Source organism: Hipposideros armiger, unplaced genomic scaffold (genome assembly GCF_001890085.2).
Source record: "Hipposideros armiger isolate ML-2016 unplaced genomic scaffold, ASM189008v1 scaffold_493, whole genome shotgun sequence".
In the NCBI taxonomy this organism is placed as follows: domain Eukaryota; kingdom Metazoa; phylum Chordata; class Mammalia; order Chiroptera; family Hipposideridae; genus Hipposideros; species Hipposideros armiger.
The window spans coordinates 213814-232128 of record NW_017731843.1 but is presented as its reverse complement, the minus strand read 5'-3'; the positions used below and the strand labels follow the sequence as shown (position 1 = coordinate 232128).

The following is an 18315-nucleotide window of genomic DNA, read 5'->3' as shown; positions in this document are numbered from 1 at the left end:
CCAGGTGAATGTCTTCGCTTGTTCATCTAAACCTGTAAAGCCTTTCATCTATGCTTTCTTCTCTCACTTTCTACTTTCTTCCTTATTATTTTCACATATGGTTTGTCTTCGTTCTTGACTATAAGCTCTTTGCAGGTAAGGTCCCTGTCTGATTCATCTTTCTGTCAATGCTTAGTAAAGCTCAGAAAGGTGAATAGCAATAGAAGGAAACTGGGAGATTGTTGAAAAGGAGCAAGTGAGAAAGAAGCAAGAATTTATGGGGAAGATCCAGTAATAACGGCTATCATGGGCAGCCCAGAGTGAAGTGAAGTTCAAGGAAGGGTTGTGAGGCACAGCAGGGATAGATGGCCGATTGGCTGGGGCTTTCCTGTGGGAAGAGAGGGATGGTGCAGTGACAGTGACAAAGCTGGTTACCACTTCACCCCAGAAAATAGGCACAGAGGTAGGGGAAGCCCACTACCTGCTTTGGTAGGCTCTGGAGGACCCGCCAGAGAATCTACCCCACCCCCATCCACCCAGGCTGGGCACAGATAATAACATTCACCAAGGTGACCCCAGACCTTGGCAAGAAGCCCTGGGAGAAAGGGAGAGCCTGAAAGGACACAGAGGGGCATGGTTTCACCCACCTTCCGAGTTCCTATGAGCGTATAGGCATGACCATCCACCAGCCCGTTCTCCAGCACCCTCTCATTCTGTCGAGACAAGAAGGCAGGTGTCGGTCCTCTGCAGTGTATAGCTTACCCGGGAGTATGGGGACCTGTTCGGCTAGAGCAAGGGGCTACGAGGAGGGGGCGGGAAAGACCCGTGCTGCACTGTGTTACTTTGCAGTTTTCTTAGCTCTTCATCACCCACAGTCTCATTTGAGCCTTTAAGTTGGGATGCTGCTTTACAGTGATTATAACCCCATTTTACAGAGGACACACTCAGATTCAGAGCCACTAAATCACCATGTGAGATGACACAATGGTCACCGGAGGAGGCAAAGCTCAACCAGGACTCCCTACTCCAGTTCCATGTTCTTGGTTGTCATTCAATTAGACTCAAGAGTAGCTATGCTGGTAAATACCACACATGTGGTTGATACTTGTCAGCTCCCTTCTCTGTGTACTATCTATTCTACAATTCCCTGCCCTGAGGCTGCTGCGGTCTGAACATCAGGATTGTAGGTGCAGGAATTGTGGAAGTCCAGGGACCCACACCAACATGCGAGCAGCAACTGATGGATGGAAAGGAGGGCAGCAGGGGATGAGGAAATCCTGCCAGTGCACAGCCCGGGCTCACCCCGGTGTGTGTCTGGCAGCCAATGAGAGTTCTGCTGTAGGTGGCTTGGGTTAGAACGTCCCAGAGGTTTTGAGGGGCTTCTGCCAGTTTGATGGTCACTATCACCCCTCCAGTGAAATCCAAAAGGGCATCAGACACCTGTCCACGCTGCAAGTCTTCATAGGAGCCAGAGAGCCTGCCCGAGGGAGGAATACACATGTGAGGAGAGGGAAGGGGCATTTCTACTGCAATCTGGGGTGGTCCAAACGGCTCTCATGAACCCCTTGCTTCGTTATTCTCTGGGCATGTGTCTTCAACCCCTTCCTTCCATCCCAGGGGCGAAGGCGAAAGTACATGCTCAGAGTTCCTATTCCTGTTAACAACTCCATGCATTAGGGAAGGCAAAATTCCTGAACATTTGTTCAGATGGGGTGACCCCTTCATAAAAGACTCTGGGTATATCACTTCCATATTTGCTGAGGGATGCCTCAGCATCCCACGTCATAAACTTTACCTGCCTCCTCTTGCCCTCTTTCAACATTGCTCAGAGAGACAGAGAGACAGGGAGTGGGGAAGGGAAGAAAGGGGAGGGGAGGGGAGGAGAGGAGAGGAGAGGGAAAATATTTCTTGTGGTTGTCTTACTTAGCATAGGCCTTTTCCAGAAGAGCTCCCCAGAACAAGTTCTTGGAGGTGGAAGAGACAAAGACCAGCTGGCCTGCCTCGTTCACAGGTAGTCGGTCATCTATCACCACAGGAACCCACTTCCCAAAACGCCAGAACTGGGAGGAGAGAGTGCCCACTGGTGAGTGAAGATTGCCATGGAAGATTGTCAGTCCAGCAGACAGAGAAGGTTCTTCCAAGAACCTTCTTTCCTATGCCCACCTCTAGGCTGGGGCACCAGGAGGGCTCTCACCCAGAACTGGAAGATGCCAGCGTACTTCTCAGTGAAACTCTGATTCAGGGGAACGACCCGCCTTAGGATGTCCTGGTGCAAAGTCAGAGCTTGCAAAGCAGCCAAGAGCCAGCAGTCACCTAAGTCAGACAGCACACAGTATCTCCATGGGTGTACTGTACACGCATGCACATTCTACAAGTGTCTGCATGAATCTACTGAGGATTTATTGCATTTAAGAAATGCCTGCTCTCATTGCTATCCTCTCTGGCCTTATAACCTCATTTAGGAAAAGGGAATTATATACCAGGGAGGGAGAGGGTGAGGGAGAAGGGTATGCTGAAGGGGGAGGACATTGGCTGGAATCCAGACTTGACACCAAAAACTGAGCCATGTTCCTGGATCAGCTTTTAGCTTCCTGGATACCCCATCCTCAAGAACTTGAACCCAACCACAGCCAAACTTCTAAGTGCGCCCATAACTGATTTATGTCTTCCTGGGAAAGCCTCAACCCTCTGGACTCCATCTCCCCGTCTGTGAAATGGGTATCACTTTTTGAGCCTTCCCTCACAGTCAAGGGTTATTTCTATTACTCTGAGAAGAAAGTTGGGTTGAGAACACGCTTTCTTGGACCCTATTCTGGGGTGTCTAAGTGACTGGTGTGCTAAGAAGACTCATTACCAGAACTAAAGTAGAAGTGAGCACATTTTTCCCAAGACCAAACATAGACCTATAAACTGGTAACGAGGATTCTCATTAGGCAGGTTTTGACAATTCCCATGCATCCTCACAGGACCCATTGTTATCATGTTCCCAGCAAAGCACACAGCATGCAAGATAGAGTTCAGGGTGGCCATTCCCCCATGCTGGGATCTCGCGATTCCCCTCTTTCCCACCCCACTCTGCCTTGGCCAGGCCAGGCTCACAGGTACCAGGTATGTGTCCCCAGGGGCTGTGCAGACTTACCTACCAATCCCTGGCACAGATCCAGCCTTTTGGCCTCAGGAGCATAGAACTGGGGATTGCTGTGCAGTTCCTGAGGAACAGATGGAATTGTCTTTCTGACCAAGAAGCTGCTCTGGATCTACAGTGACCATAGGGTCCCACACCCCCCAAACTGTACTTATGGGGACATAGGCATAAAATATATGGAAAATCAGGGCTATAACAAAAAATCTGGCCTGCAGATTCTGCCCCATTGTATTTCACATTCCTTCCTGAAGCTCAAGTAAATCAGAGCCCTAGAGAACCTAGATATTGATAAATAGCACTAGCACCAAAAATGTCTTTTCTTGGAGTTTCTGTTAAAAATGGAAGCAATTCATTTAGAGGGCATTCTCAGTTTTCCCGGAGATCTTCCCATTCTTATTCTCCCCCTACTCCTCTTTTCCACCCCAACCCCCATTATAATGGCCTCTTTGGCTTTCCATACTGAGATACAGCCTGGGGTGGGGGTGGGGTCACTGGGGGTTGTCTCTGCTCCATGGCAAGCAATAAATCCATGAGTCTTTGTATGGGCATGGTTCCTCCAAGGTCAGGTGTGTGACAAACTCTATGTCAGCAGTTCCCAAGATTTCTGGGAGAAATAGAATTGTGGTTGTTCTCTAGTTTAGGAGGTACCCTGGGGAATCTTACACATAGTAGGGATTTAATAAGTCTGGAGCGGCAGGCTTTGGTGATGATTAGGGAGCAGAAAAGGGAAAGACGTGTAACACAGGTGACTTCACTCTGCTCACTACGTTCCAGAATCTTTCGTGTAAATCAAGGTTGGGGGAGATGAATTGCTTTTGAATACATTGAAAAGTTGCCTTTTAAAGGAATTGTTGATGTATTTATAAAGTGAAGAATACTTTTATAAAGTGATTAATAGCTTCTGAATTTACATGTTTCATGAGCCTGATTTGGGGGGAGGAGAGTGATATGTTAAAATTTGTCCCTCTGGCAGGTGGTATTGGCAGTGACTCAGGTTGCCTTGCCATCGCAATGCAGCTAAACAGTACCTTGATATATTTTTGGTTGCAGCTGCTCTGCGTATTTCTGGCATGAGGGAGAGCTACATTTTAGATGCCTCTCAGGATCACCCCTGGTTTTCTCTGGAAAGGTTGGGGAAGTGAAGACTTACCCAGTTTCCTTCACATGGGGATCAATGACAGAGAGTAAGACAGGGTGTCTGAAAGCCCTGAGCCCACAGGAGGGAGGCCTGGGTCCACGCATTTTGTGTTGGTTGTGCTGAAGCCCCCTTCCTGTCCTCTTACCCAAGGTCTCTTCCACTGTAGGCCCGGAGGCAGTTTCTTCAGCAGGGGCCCCCTGCCAATGGATCTCAGGGTGGCCGGGAAGCTGGGGTCTTCAAAGAGGCCGCCGACTCTCAGGCACCTTTGCTGCAGGGCCTCGTAGTCCTGTGTAGGGAGCTGTGAAGAGCCCCCCATTGTTTCCTTCTGTCCTAGCATCCATCTGATTAGAAAAGGTGGCCTCATAGACATGGTAGGGTGCAGATACAGATCCCCAGTGTATTCCCGGGTGGTCTCTGTTGCTCCTGAGACAGAGAGCAGATGTTCGGTTTACTCACCTCCTGTGCCATCCCCACAGAGAGGAGGAAGAGGATGGAGAGAATGTGAGAAAGAGAAGTTAGCCTGTGACAAAGAAACAAAATGCATACACACTAGAAGCAGCCTGCAAACACGTCTATACCAAGACCTACTCCTATACCGTTGTAGGGGTGACCTGAGGGTCCTCTCCATTTGTCAATATCTTGCCTATCCCCCAAAGGCCGACTTGAGTCCCTTCTCCAGGAAGCCTTCCCTGGGTGCCTGGCCTTCACTGAGCTCCCCTCATCCAGACTGCTTATTAACTCACCATCTACCCCATAGGACACCCTACTGGCCCCTTTAATTGGTGCTTCTCAAATTATCTCCAGTGAAAGACCTGTATTCTTTTATCTCCAATTTGTCCCAGAAATTTAATGAAAATGAATAGAAAAATGAAATGGAAAAAAAAGATATGCAAACTACAAGTCCTCCTTCAAATTTTTTTTTCAGCTTCAACAGAAATAAAATTATTTGGTCAATTACTATAAAACCTCCTAAAGACTTACCCTTAGTTTTGTACTTAGCTCATCAGACTCTGTTAGTGACTCTGTCCTGGAATGGCCCTGCCCTCTGACCCGACTGTGGGCTCTGTTCCAAGTGATTCATATACTGAAAGCTCCTCTGCCTAATATTAGGAGTTTATCCCCCATGGGACTAACGCTGGTGGAATGCTGTGGGTCTCATGCCCTTACCTCTCTCTGACGTTAGGATGGTCTGGTTTCAGCTGTTCTTAGTTGTCACACACACTTCCTGGGGGAAGACCCAGCCCTCTTCTACCCCGAGTCCTAGGGCTCCAAAAGCTGTTACTCAGATCTGTGTTTTCCCCTGAGGTTTTCTTCCTAATATAGATTATCAAGCAAAATTTCCTCCAGCCTAACCCTACTCCTTTCCCAACAAGTTTCTTCTACCCCATTTACATTTGTAAACAAACACAAGGCCGGATGAAGGCAAGGTCTTGCTTTTTTGTCCCTTCAAGTCTAAGCAGCAAGCTTTCCCTGCTTGTGACATGCCAAGTGGGGGCAGGTCCTTCGGCTGCAGAACCTGACCCAGGCTCATGCCCCCCTTGCCGAGAGCTGGGTCACACTTGGATTCCTCTCTGAGCCTGAAAACATTGTATCTCATGAGAAGCCTTGCTGCCCGCTTCTGGGGCTCTGAAGACAAAATGCCCATCACAAGATTCTCTCACCCTCCCAATTTCAGAATAAGGCCACACCCACACCTATCTTCTTTTTGTAACTATCCCTAAGTGACACTAAGGAGAGTCTAGACCCAGATGTGAGTGGTTGGCAGTTCTTACATGTTTTCTGTATGTTACAAGCTGAGTGTAAAATTGGCTCATTCCCAGATTGCTACATCTCTCTGCAAAAGGTCAGATGGCTCTTGGTCATATTTAGAAATTCATTTTAACTATTGTAAGTGAACTGTGTTGGGGCAGGTTCATAAAATAATACTATGTAAGTGAATAGGGGAAAGCTAACTGCGGCACCAGGTAGTAGCGTATGAAAGGCTGCCTGTGCTTGAGAATTCTTCCCTCGGCCCCCAGAGGGTGTTAGACTCCTCGGTCCTGTTCTTCATGTCAGGATTAATTTGTGCTCAGCAGAGGGGGCAGAGCCTTGATCTTCACTTTTTCTGTATTGGCTGTGCTTGGCTTGTCTATAAGTGTTAGGTGCTAGGAAAAGCTTTGTGATGGTGACATACGAGGGGCTCCCTGGTGTTCATGATCCAGAGGAGGCCTTTGAGTGCTAACTGGCTGGGGAACGTTGAGAAGGATCACCAGGTGAGACACCTTCGTCTGTTCCATGCTTTAAGTCCCTGCTCTGATGTTCAGTTCATTCAGATGTTTACGGGGAACCTACTATGTGCTAGCCCCTGTGTCCATGCTTGATACATACACCTGGCCCTTGGTCCACCTCATAAGGGTAGAGTGGGGCTCTGGAAAGGAAACCAAAGAATAAGAACTACATCCTAGCTCACAGGTACTATGAACCTATAGCATCCTCCTAGAGGATGACTGATTTCCAGAGAACTCTGGCATCTTGCCACAACCCACTAAGTTTTCTGAGGCAAAATTGGAAGAGAAACCTAGGCTCCTTGCACAGAATCTCTGTCTGCATGATAAAAAGCATCAAGTTGAAAAAGCGATCAATTCCCTGCTTTTGACAGTTGGAACAAAAGAACAAGACAAACTATGGGCCCTGCCTGATTTATCTTGGGCAGGGACTGTACTTCTTTTGTGTAATGGGTGGTGTACAGTGGTCATGGACTGCTGGATTTAGAACTATAAAACCCAGGAGATGGCTGGGTTTGCCAGCTCTTACCTGTATGGGTGTGGGCAGGCCCCTTACCACCTCTGAACTGGTTTCCTTACCTGTAAAATGGAGATGACACATACTGTGGCTACTCTCAGGACTCAGAAGAGATAACAATGTGTAGTGGCTTGAAAAAGCTCTAACGTGGGGGGTTGGTATACTGTGGCCCTTGGGCCAAATATGGCCCACCCCTGGTTTTTATAAATAAATTTAATTGAAACATAGCCACACTTTCCTGGTCATGTACTGTCTATGGCTGCTTTTGCAGCATACATTACAACAGCAGAGTCGAATAGTTGCAACAGAGATCATGTGGCCCACAAGCCTAAATATTTGCTGGCTGGTCCTTTATAGACAAGTTGGCTTAAAGCACTGTCTAACCAGGTAGATTGTTGTTGCACAGTGCTAGGCATGGGGGTAAGCTCCAAGTAGGAATTTATAGAATAAAATGTGGTTAATTGAGCCCATCATTAAGAATTTATCTTAGTGCAACAGAATTTTATCTCTAATTGATTCATTGATTTTTTTGTTTGTTTTTACTGATTTTTAATATTCATGGTTATATTCGTGTCTCAAAAAGACTTGGAGCTATAGACCGACATTTCTCTCTGCTAAAGTCTCTAATTCATTTTTTAGATGTGATGATGACACCAGATATTCCTGGGCAGCCGTCAGGTGGTTTTGTGGGTACCGATTATGAATAGGAAAACCCATATCTCTGTGTATACATCATGACCTGTTCATAAAAGAGGAAATGATTTTGCAAAATTAATGGTTTAAAAGAATCTTGAAATTTTTTACTAGTTATATATTTGTTTACACTTAGATTTAGTTTTTAACAGAGGACTCCAAGCAGTCACCTTCATTTATCAGAGAACATTTCTTTCAGGAATAATAATGGCTCAACTATGAGCTATTGAAAGCAAGAAGGGTATATATTTTTTGCTGGATTCACAGAGTCCACCCAGGATTGTATCACAAGTGAACAGATGCTTGATAAATGTTTGCTGACTAGCTGACTGAACAAATAAATGGATGGATGTTTCTTCATTTGTGAAATGTAAAGAATGATAAAACTTGCCCTTTCTGCCCCTCCTGATGTGAAGCTGAAATGAGGTAAAGGATGTGAGAACTTTTTGTGAACTGTCAATCACTTGGCTGCTCTTCTGTTCTGATCACACCTCTGAGAACTCATTAGGTTGAGGCTTGCTTTCAGGGGCCTCCTTAACAGCCACCCTCTGATCCAGACTTGTTTTGGGGCTCTTTATGGAGGAGGGGGGTATGTGGGATTCAGGGCAAAGAGCCCCTGAAGAACAAAGTAAAATAAAGGTCAGCCTTCAAAGAGGAAGGAATCTCCAAAGGAAACGTGCACCTTGGGAATAGACAGTGGTTGTGTGGGAGGCAGGAAACCTTCTACCTTATCTGCTGATGATGGCGTGACTATTTGGAGATATAAAAACATGGCTGGCCGAGCTCCCTACCCACTCCTAACTGCTCTATCTTTCATCTGACTCAAAGAGACACTTCATAGCCACAAATCTTTGTAAAATTGCAGACACTCTGACAATCCCAGAATGTGAGTGTGTACCTTGAGTTGCCGTGTAGTGGATATAGCTTTCCTTGGGCTTAGGAAAATTCACTTGGTCTGTGTGGAAGCCAGACCCTGAGGTCACGCCTTGCAGGTGAATCAAATATCAGGCTAGTAGTAGCTTGGCTGTCACCTTATTCAGTGCTCTGAGAACAGATAAGACCCTTGTGCATTCCCAGTGGGCTTTTGGCCTGCTCAGCCTGACCAGAGTAAGCACTGGGCATCTCCTTGGTACACTCTCTTCTTTTCTTTCTTACCAGTTCCTTGAGCACAACCTCAGTGGGATCACTCTATCTGCTCCAACCTGCTTCTGGGCTTAACAGTCCCCACCCAGAAGTCAGCAGTACCCTAATCTTAGGTCATTTTCTAGTCTTATTTCTCCACCACCTTCCACATTTTTAAAGGACCAACCCTTTTGATTTTTCTCTTTTCTGAAAATTTCAAAACACATTTGAATAGGAAAAATATTGAAAAAGATATGAATTTGTTCCTCTTATTTTTCAGGACTATTTGCATCTTAAAGAGTCAGACTTTGAGCTGCATTACTAATCAAACTGAGGTAGCCTTTCTTCCCCCGTTCCTCCATTTACCTTCTGACTGACCTTGCCTCATCACTCCTCTCACATCCCATGGTTGATAACCTCAACCCAGATGCTCAGTCTCTCAGTGTAACAGCTCCTTTCCATGTATACAACCTGCAGGGCACACCCTCTGCTCTATCCCAACATACCTTTTACCCACGAACAAGCACAAGATGTTTCTTTCTCTCTCTGGTTTGAATTGCATCCATTCTTCAAAGCTCATCTCAAGGTTTCCCCTCCCCAGAGCCTTCTCTGGCCCTCCAGCACACACATACACACACACACACACACACACACACACACACACACACACACCCTACGACACAATAATTCCATTCCTGGGTGTTACACCCAACAGAAATGCTTAAATTTATGCACTGGAAGACATGTACAAGAATATTTATAACAACACTTTTCAAAAATTCAAAATAGCCCCAAACCGAGAACTACCCACATCACATGCTCATGAACATGGATTCAACAATATTGGGTATAGAATACTATACGGCATTGAGAATGAACAAACAAGAATGACACACTACAGTATGGATGGAATTCACAAACAGTACTGAGTGAAAAATCCAGAACAGAAACTCTTATGATTCTGCCAAAAAAGGAAAAACCAATCTGTGTTAGAAGTCAGCTTAGTGGTTACCCTTGGGGTGGAGAAATTAATCATAAAACCAATTATACCACTACTAGTTAAATCAATTCTATTCTTTTCTATTATTTGGATGGTTAGGAGAGAGATTTAGAAGGAAATTTGAAAAGCGGTAGATATAATTCATTTAAACAAGGCTTTATTGAGTGCTTCCCCATGGGTTAGGTGTTGCCCTAGATGGTAGGGGTAGGGATCAATTAGAATTTCTGCCCTCAAGGAAGTCACAGTCCAATAATTGGGCTCTCACTCTACAGTGGGCCCTCTTCTCTTCACTGAGAGGTGCTTACTCTGTTTAATGGTTGGTACCAAACTCATCTAAGAATCTCTCCTAGATTTTTCTACAGTGGACTAGAAAATCAAAGATATTCTCTTACCCTGTTAGATCTGGGAGATTTCCCCAGATCCAAAAACCTAGGTTCATTCCACTGGCTCCAGCTAGGATCACAGTTCTAGCCCTGAGCTTCTCTGAAACAAAAATGTCTAACCCATATCCAGGCTGTACCATACCCAAACAAACAATATCTCTCTGTGTCTCCATAGAAGAGGGTTAAAAACTGAGCTGACTGCCTTCCTTCAGAAGCCATCCAGAGCCTCAATTAGTGATGTTGGATGTCCAGAGACTAGCAAATTGCTCCAACCATGATTTTTAGATTTCTAATCTAAGCAAGCCCGCCAACACACACATACCCCAGCCCTAACACACATACCCCAGCCCCACAATGACAGTTGTCATGTGAGAGACTATTTTGCCATCACAGAATGAGCAATGTCATCGGTGTCTTCTTCACATCTGATTTCATAAAGGAAGTCAAACCAATGTCACTGCCTTTTAGCACCTAGAGAACAGCCTTTCTCCTGAAATATCAAGGCTACAGACCACCTCCAGAACCATTCCAAAATCAAGGAGTCTCAGAAGTTCTCTGGAAGGACCTGAATCCTGGGAAATGACAATACCTAGCAGCATCAGAAATTCCATCAAATGACCATTAATATAAATATGAGCTGACAGGACCTCAGGGATCACTCAAGCCAAAAGACCTCCTAATTTAATGAGAAGACCGAGGCCAAAGGACTGTAGTTTATTCCTTAAGATCACACTGATAAGCAACAGCAAAGCTGAGAAGAAAATTGAAATCTCCAGACTTCAGGGTTCTTTTCAGAAACACTTTGACCTGCATAGTTCAAACCCAGATCAGCAACTACCTTTCTCTCACCTTCTGAACCCAGACCCTGCAGAGGCCCATACAGGCTCTGGTATAAATTGGACCCACCGTTGGAGCTAAAGAAACTTACCTTCACAGGAGATCTTGCTTCTTTAAATAACTGGGCAGTCTCTAGTCCCAACGCAGTCTGAAGCCCGCTGCCCCAGACCACCCTTATATACATGGTCCTTTCTAGCCACAGGGGCTTAGTGGAGAGTCTGAGTTCCTGCCTCCAGACTGTTGGTTCCTCCCCATTGTGTGTTCTCTGGAAGGGAGGAGAGCGCTAAGGGCTTTGTGATGATATAATAAAAGTCCAATCGTTTTCTTAGAACAACAAGTTAATAACTCGTTCCAGTAATGCCTTGACAAGAAAAGGAATTAGTCATCTTCAGCTTTCTGTTATGACATTCTGTGACCCTGTTTGGGACCTGCCTTGAGCAAGCATTTAAAGGTCAAGTTTGTCTCTGGCACCTTCTTGTCCCACTTCCGGGATGAGTGCCCTACTTCCTGGTACTTTCCAATAGTCTAAGTGCCCTACACTAGACTGCCCTTTTCACAAACCTAAATGCACTCTCTAAAGTATCTCTTTCTTTTTCCTTCAATTACAATTCTCATTCCTTCAGGGCACTGGAAACCAATCTGATTGAACTAGTTCTCATGAACGTGTGACTCACTCACAAATCTTTAAACTTGCCATAGGTATTTGCATTTTTTAAGGTAGACAGCTCCTCAAGATGGCAGAGTAGATAAACATTGTGCTTGCTTCCTTCCATGAACACATTAAAATTACAACTAAATTATAGAACAATCAACCTGGAGAACCATCTAAAGTCTGGCTGAACTGAAGTTTTATAACTAAGGATATAAAGAAGAATCCACATTGAGACTGGTAGGAGGGGTGGAGATGCGAAATGGGCTGGCCCCAAACCTCCGTGTGGTGGTGAGAATCAGGAGGGATATCTCTGCCTTGGTTCCCCCTGAGGAGCAAGGGACACCAGCCCCACACCAAGCTCTCCAGCCCAGGTCCGGGAAGAGGAACCCCCACAACAACTGGCTGTGAAAAACAGTGGGGATTCCAACTATCTGGGTGGAATGAAAGGCTGAGGGAAACCCAGGCATCCTCTTAAATGGTCCACATACAGATTCTCTCACTTGCAGGCACTCAACCTTGGCTCCGGCAGAGGGATGGTGACTCAGGGGGCATTGGAGGCAGACTGAAGTATGTGGCCTCAGGGCTAGGGTTGGAGGACAGTCACCATTTTACCTGCAGCTGGCAGGTGGGTGCCATCTTTCCTGTGCTGAGCCTTCCCCCAATGCCCATGGCCAGATCTGCATCTGAATTGGTCTGTGAGCTCTGCTGGGACCCAGCCCCATCCAACTCCCCCAGTGCTGGAGGCACTTCCCCCCAACCCCCACAGCAGTCAGCCCTGCCCACATGTCACTCTTTCTTGGAAAACTATCAGAGTCTGCAAGCCCCAGGTGGGTGGCAGCTGGCCTCAGTGTACTCTTGAGACTTTTGCTGAGGCGCTTCAGCCTCAGCACTGGTACCAAACCAGAGTCTATATTAACCTGGTGACTATAAGTCTTCCCACTTTAGTGACTCCATGTGACCCTGTATCACCCAACAAACATACCACATGAGACTTTATCAGTGGCTGAACCCTAAGGGAGCCAACAGGTGGCAGCAGGCTTCAGAGTATCCTGGCTTTTTCTGGATCTACCCCAGGCCCAGTACTGGTGACAGCCATCCTCAGTTCACAGGGTGGCCTTTCCCACATGCCTCCAACTTTAGCACAGACAGCAAACAACAATGGACTACTTTGTAGGCAGTGGCTGGCCAGGGACTGCACCAGAGCCCTTCCCAGAAGACCCCAGTACCAACATACTTGGAGGTCGTCTTCAGTCACTGCAGAGCACCACCCATTAGCCCCACAAGTGGCACACACAAAGAGAAATCTTAACAGGCACCAGAGCCCACTGGGGATGACCCACACAGTGAAGTAAGCCCCCACACAGCAGCCCATAAGCTGTGGACATGACCAAACCTCACAGCCTATAAGCATATGACCAATCCTACCCACTGATGTGCCAATAGCAATCAAGGTTAAACTATAACAGGAGGGCACATATAATCCACACAAGGGACACTCCTGGAGCACCCAGATCAGGTGACCAAGGAGACAGTTCCAGGATCCCACAGGGCACCTACTACATAAGGCTACCCAGCCAAGATTGGGAGACATAGTAGATCTACCTAATACATAGAAACAAACACAGAGCGACAGCCAAAATGAGGAAACAAAGAAATACATCCCAAATGAAAGAACAGGAGAAAATTCCAGAAAAAGAACTAAATAGAAGTAAGCAATCTACCGAGCCAAAGTTAAAAACAATGGTTATAAGGATGCTCAAGGAACTTAGAGAAAACTTCAACAGAGAGATAGTAAGCATTAAAAAGGACATGGAAACCATAAAAAAAAGAACCAGTCAGGAGTGAAGAACAGTAACTGAAATGAAGAATGCACTAGAAGGAATCACCAGCAGACTCGATGAAATAGAGGATCAAATCAGCAATATGGAAGACAAGGTAGCAAAAAACATTCAACGGAAAAGAAAAAAGAAAAACAAAAAAATCCAAAAAAATGGGGATAGTTTAAGAGACCTTGGGACAACATCAAGTGTAACAACATTTGCTTCATAAAGATATCAGAAGGAGAAGAGAGAAAGCAAGGGATTGAGAACCTATTTGAAGAAATGACTGAAAACTTTCCTAACCTGGCAAATGAAATAGACATACAAGTCCAGAAAGTGCAGAGAGTCCCAAATAAGATGAACTCAAATATGCCCACACCAAGACACATTATAATTAGAATGACAAAGGTTAAAGACAAACAGAGAATCCTAAAAGCAGCAAGAGAAAGGCAACTAGTAACTTGTGAGGCCCCATGAGATTGTCAGCTGATTTCTCAAAAGAAACATTGCAGGCCAGAAGGGATTGATACAAAGCATTCGATGTGATGAAAAGCAAGGACCTACAACCAAAGGCACTCTACCCAGCGAGGCTATCATTTAAAATCAAACAACAGATAAAGAACTTTCCAGATCAAAAAAAAAAAAAGCTAAATGAGTTCATTACCACCAAACCAGTGTTACAAGGAATGTTAGAGGGACTTCTTTAAGACACACACACACACAAAATCAAATTTATGAATAATAAAATGTCAATAGTTACATACCTATAACAATTACTTTAAACATAAATAGATAAATGTTCCAATCAAAAGACATAGGAGGGCTGAATGGATAAGAAAAGAAAACCCTTACATATGCTGCCTACAAGAGACTCACTTCAAATTGAAAGACAGACATACACAGAAAAAAAGTAAAGGGATAGAAAAGTTATTTCATGAAAATGGAAACAAACAAACAAAAAAAGCTGAGATAGCAATACTTATTCCAGATAAAATAGACTTTAAAACAGGCTATAACAAGAGACAAAGAAGGACCCAGTAATCCCACTTCTGGGTATTTATCCAAAGAAACCCAAAACACTACTTCAAGGGGACTTGTGCATCCATATATTCATGGCAGCATTGTTTACAATGGCCAAGATGTGGAGGCAGCCTGGCATTGATGGAAGAAAGGGTAAAGAGGAGTTAGTACATATATAAAATGGACAATTTACTCGTCTGTGGAAGGGGTTGGGTTCTTGCCATCTGTGGTCTCATGGAAGCACCTGGAAGGTACTGTGCTGAGTGAAGTGTCAGATAGAAAAAGACAGATGCAATGTGATTTCAGTTATATATGGAATTTAAAGAACAAAATCAACAACAACAATTAAAAAACAGAAACAAACTCATAGATACAGAAAACATTTTCATGGTTGCCAGATGGGAGGGGTTTGGGTTGTGCGTGAAAAAAGAGGAAAGGATTAAGAAGTACAAATTGGTTGTTAAAAAGTAGTTATGGGGATGTAAGGTATAGCATAAGACATACAGACAATAATATTGTAATAACTGTGTATGGTGTCAGATGGGTAGATTTGTTGGGGTGATAGATGGGAAGAAGTTGGGGGCTGGGTGAAAAAGGTGAAGGGATTAAGAAGTACAAATTGGTAGTTACAAAATAGTCATGGGGATGTAAAAAGTAAAGCACAGGGAATATAGTCAGTGATATGGTAATAACTATGTAAGGTGCCAGGTGGGTACTAGAATAGCCAGGGAGATCGTTTCTTAAGTTATATAAATTCTAACCACTATGCTGTACACCTGAAATTAATATAAAAGAGCATTGAATGCTGACTGTAATTAAAAATTTAAAAAGGGAGGAGAAGGCAAAGGTGAATAAGAGGTCCAATTTCCAGCTATGAAACAAATAATTCATGGGATGTAATATACAGCATAGGGAATATAGTCAGTAATATAGTAATAGCATAGTACAGTACCAGATGGTTGCTGGACTTATCATGGTGATCACTTTTTTAGGTATATAAATGTTGAATTATTATGGCATAGCCCTGAAACTAATATAATAGTGTATGTTAGCTATATTTTTAATAAAAATCTTGAAAAAAAATAAAATAGAAAACTCCTTACCCAAATGAATCCCCCATTATTGGAATTTCATGCAGTGATATAATAAATGAAAAAATCCAGTTGAGGTATAAGTTAAGGTGTCATTTATAGTAAATAACTTCTCACAGTGTTCATTTATGCTCACACAGTTCCTTTGAGTTATTTAATTTGATACATTACAAAACAAGTAAAACTGTTTGTGCCCAACACATCTAGGAATGGGAAAAACCACTGAAATACTTGTGGGTAAGTTCTAAGCACTCCATGAATTGATTCAATTTTTTGCAGATATAAGAATAAAACAAGAAAACCATGAGATGCTGTAGCTCTGATAAGGGTTACTTCTAGCAGCTCTATAGACAGGGATTTGAGGTCCTGGTGGCTATGGCAGCACTGAAGCTTGTAAAGTCAATTGACAGGTTCTACTATTCTCTGAGCTTTTTCCCACTTGATTTTTGTTCAGTTGGCTATATGTCTTCAAACTAGGCTCCAACTAGGTTAAGAGAAGGGATTTGATTTGTGACTGGGAGAAAGAACAATACCAAGTTCAGAAGAATGAAAGAAAAAATTGGTTATTCCATATGTAACTTTCAAGTGTTAGAAATTTATCCCCAAACCAAGATAATAAAAAGAGGCTTTGTGGGCTATCTCAAGAAAGAAATCATCTCCAAGTTTCCAAAGTAAATTCTAAGACTTAAGTTTTTAATTGCTTCACATTCAAAATATTTTAGAGTGTCATAGGAAAATATTCTTAAAGGGATTCACTACGAAATTTGGAAATAAAAACAGACAAGCTATTTTTTCCATAGGAAGGTGCTTTCCTAAGTTATCAGAGAGCTAATTAGAATTTCAAGGACATTTATTTATAACCCATAACCCAAGTAAACTTGAACTGGTAAGGTATGTTATGTATGGGAAGGGCTTGGGAGGCACTGGGAGGCATGCAGACCATGGAGGCAGGGCAGGCATCAGGACACGATGGTCTGGTGTGGGTGAAGTGAAAAGATTCAGAAATAAATCAAGATCAAGCTCCAGGTGGGCAGACAACATCAGAGACGGTTCAAAACAAAACGGTGATCTGGCCACAGAGCACATCTCAATGCCTGGAAAGATGGCAGAGGTAAGGCTGACGCCAGTCTCGTAGGAAAAGGGGTCCAAGCCAGGGAGCCCTTAGTGACATTAGGATGTAAGGCAATTGCTTGGTCATAGAAAACCAAACAAGTAAAGAGCAAACTCATTGCAACAGATTTCTAGGGCTCATAAAATATCTAAATTGGGTCAAAGATTTGCCCCAGTCTTAGGGCAGAATTGGCCACAGGAGTTAAATGCAAGCAGAAGCAGGAGCTTCTCTCCATCACCCTTCCTTCTGGTCATTGCCTTCTCTACCCCACCTTCTCTGATCTAATATTGGTCCAGGGGAACAGGTTCACATAGCACTTGGAGTCATGCTAGGGTAATACTTGGGACACACTTACATGACAGGCACATAACATTTTAGTTAGACAAGTAGTACATTTTGGCATTTCTCTAGAAAGTTCATGAAGTGCCCATTAAACCAGCACTGTCACCTCTTTTTTTTGTAACATGTTTTCTCTCAGAACCATTGGAAAGAATCTGATAACCTAATGTATGAAAAGATTGATAACAGTTTAATTGTCAGGTGCCATTGGTTCAATTACAAAACATAGACCTTGAAGCATAAAATGTCATCTATTAACAATAAGGCATGAGGAGGAGATCCTTTTGGCATGATTGGCTTTTCTGGTATGCTCAGAAATAACACAATTATGAAGTTATGGACTATTCCCTCAAACCAAGACTGTTCAAAGAGAAAAAAACAAACAAAAAAAGAGGTCTAGAGTATGATTTGTTTTGTTGTTTCTTTTTTAGCTGCTAATCTGGTTCCCTGACAGATAAAAATGTTGTCTAGACTTTTTTCTTTCTACGTTCCATAGTGTACACCTCTTGTTTTCTGCCTCTGTTCTTAATTGTGTCCTTGGCATTATTAAACTTGTCCAAATCGATATGCAATTACAGAATGTATTTCTAACCATCCCTCTTCCTGACCCTTACTTCATTCCTGACGTCATTTTCCCCTGAATGTCGTACAGTTTTACCTCTACTTGTCTGTTTTGGCTTGTTAATCTGTTTTTTTGTTCGTATGTTGTTGTTTTTTTTTTCCTTTTGACTTGTGACCTGGCCTATCTTTTCGGGCAGAAAGTTTGCCATTATGTTGCTCATGACAAAGAAAGGTGACTGCTGGGGAGAATAGCATGGTTTCCAGTTTTCCTTCCAAGCAGTGCTAGCAAGATTTCTGTTAGGAAAGAACTGCTGATGATAAATAACCATGACTAATCCCAGGAGTACAAAAATGAGTAAGATATGGTGCTTAATGCCCAAAGATCCAAGAAAGGATCTGAAAAGCATCATAGGCCAGCAGCATCTCAGCTAGAGTGATGACACCAGTAGGGTTGGCAAGATAGGAGCTCCAATTCCTGAGAGTTGAATCATGCAAAATCATCTAAAATGATGTCTCTCTGTCTGATTGCTTCAGGGTCTGCAATCAAAGGAATTCCTCACATTAACAATTACATCTATTATATATATATATATATATATATATATATATATATATATATATATATATATATATATATATANAT

General features: G+C 43.7%; 1 protein-coding gene across 1 annotated transcript in view; it reads right to left on the bottom strand.

Moving 5' to 3' along the window:
- Positions 1-11197, bottom strand: part of CAPN14 (calpain 14) — a 33197-nt gene extending 22000 nt beyond the window's left edge. The window contains exons 1-7 of the mRNA XM_019667281.1: positions 11170-11197; positions 4408-4721; positions 3119-3188; positions 2174-2292; positions 1903-2039; positions 1282-1456; positions 627-692 (exon numbers count right to left, since the gene is read on the bottom strand). Coding sequence (XP_019522826.1) covers positions 627-692; positions 1282-1456; positions 1903-2039; positions 2174-2292; positions 3119-3188; positions 4408-4632 — 792 coding nt within the window. The 5' untranslated portion in view covers positions 4633-4721; positions 11170-11197. The remainder of the gene's footprint in view (positions 1-626; positions 693-1281; positions 1457-1902; positions 2040-2173; positions 2293-3118; positions 3189-4407; positions 4722-11169) is intronic.
- Positions 11198-18315: the final 7118 nt, after the last annotated feature.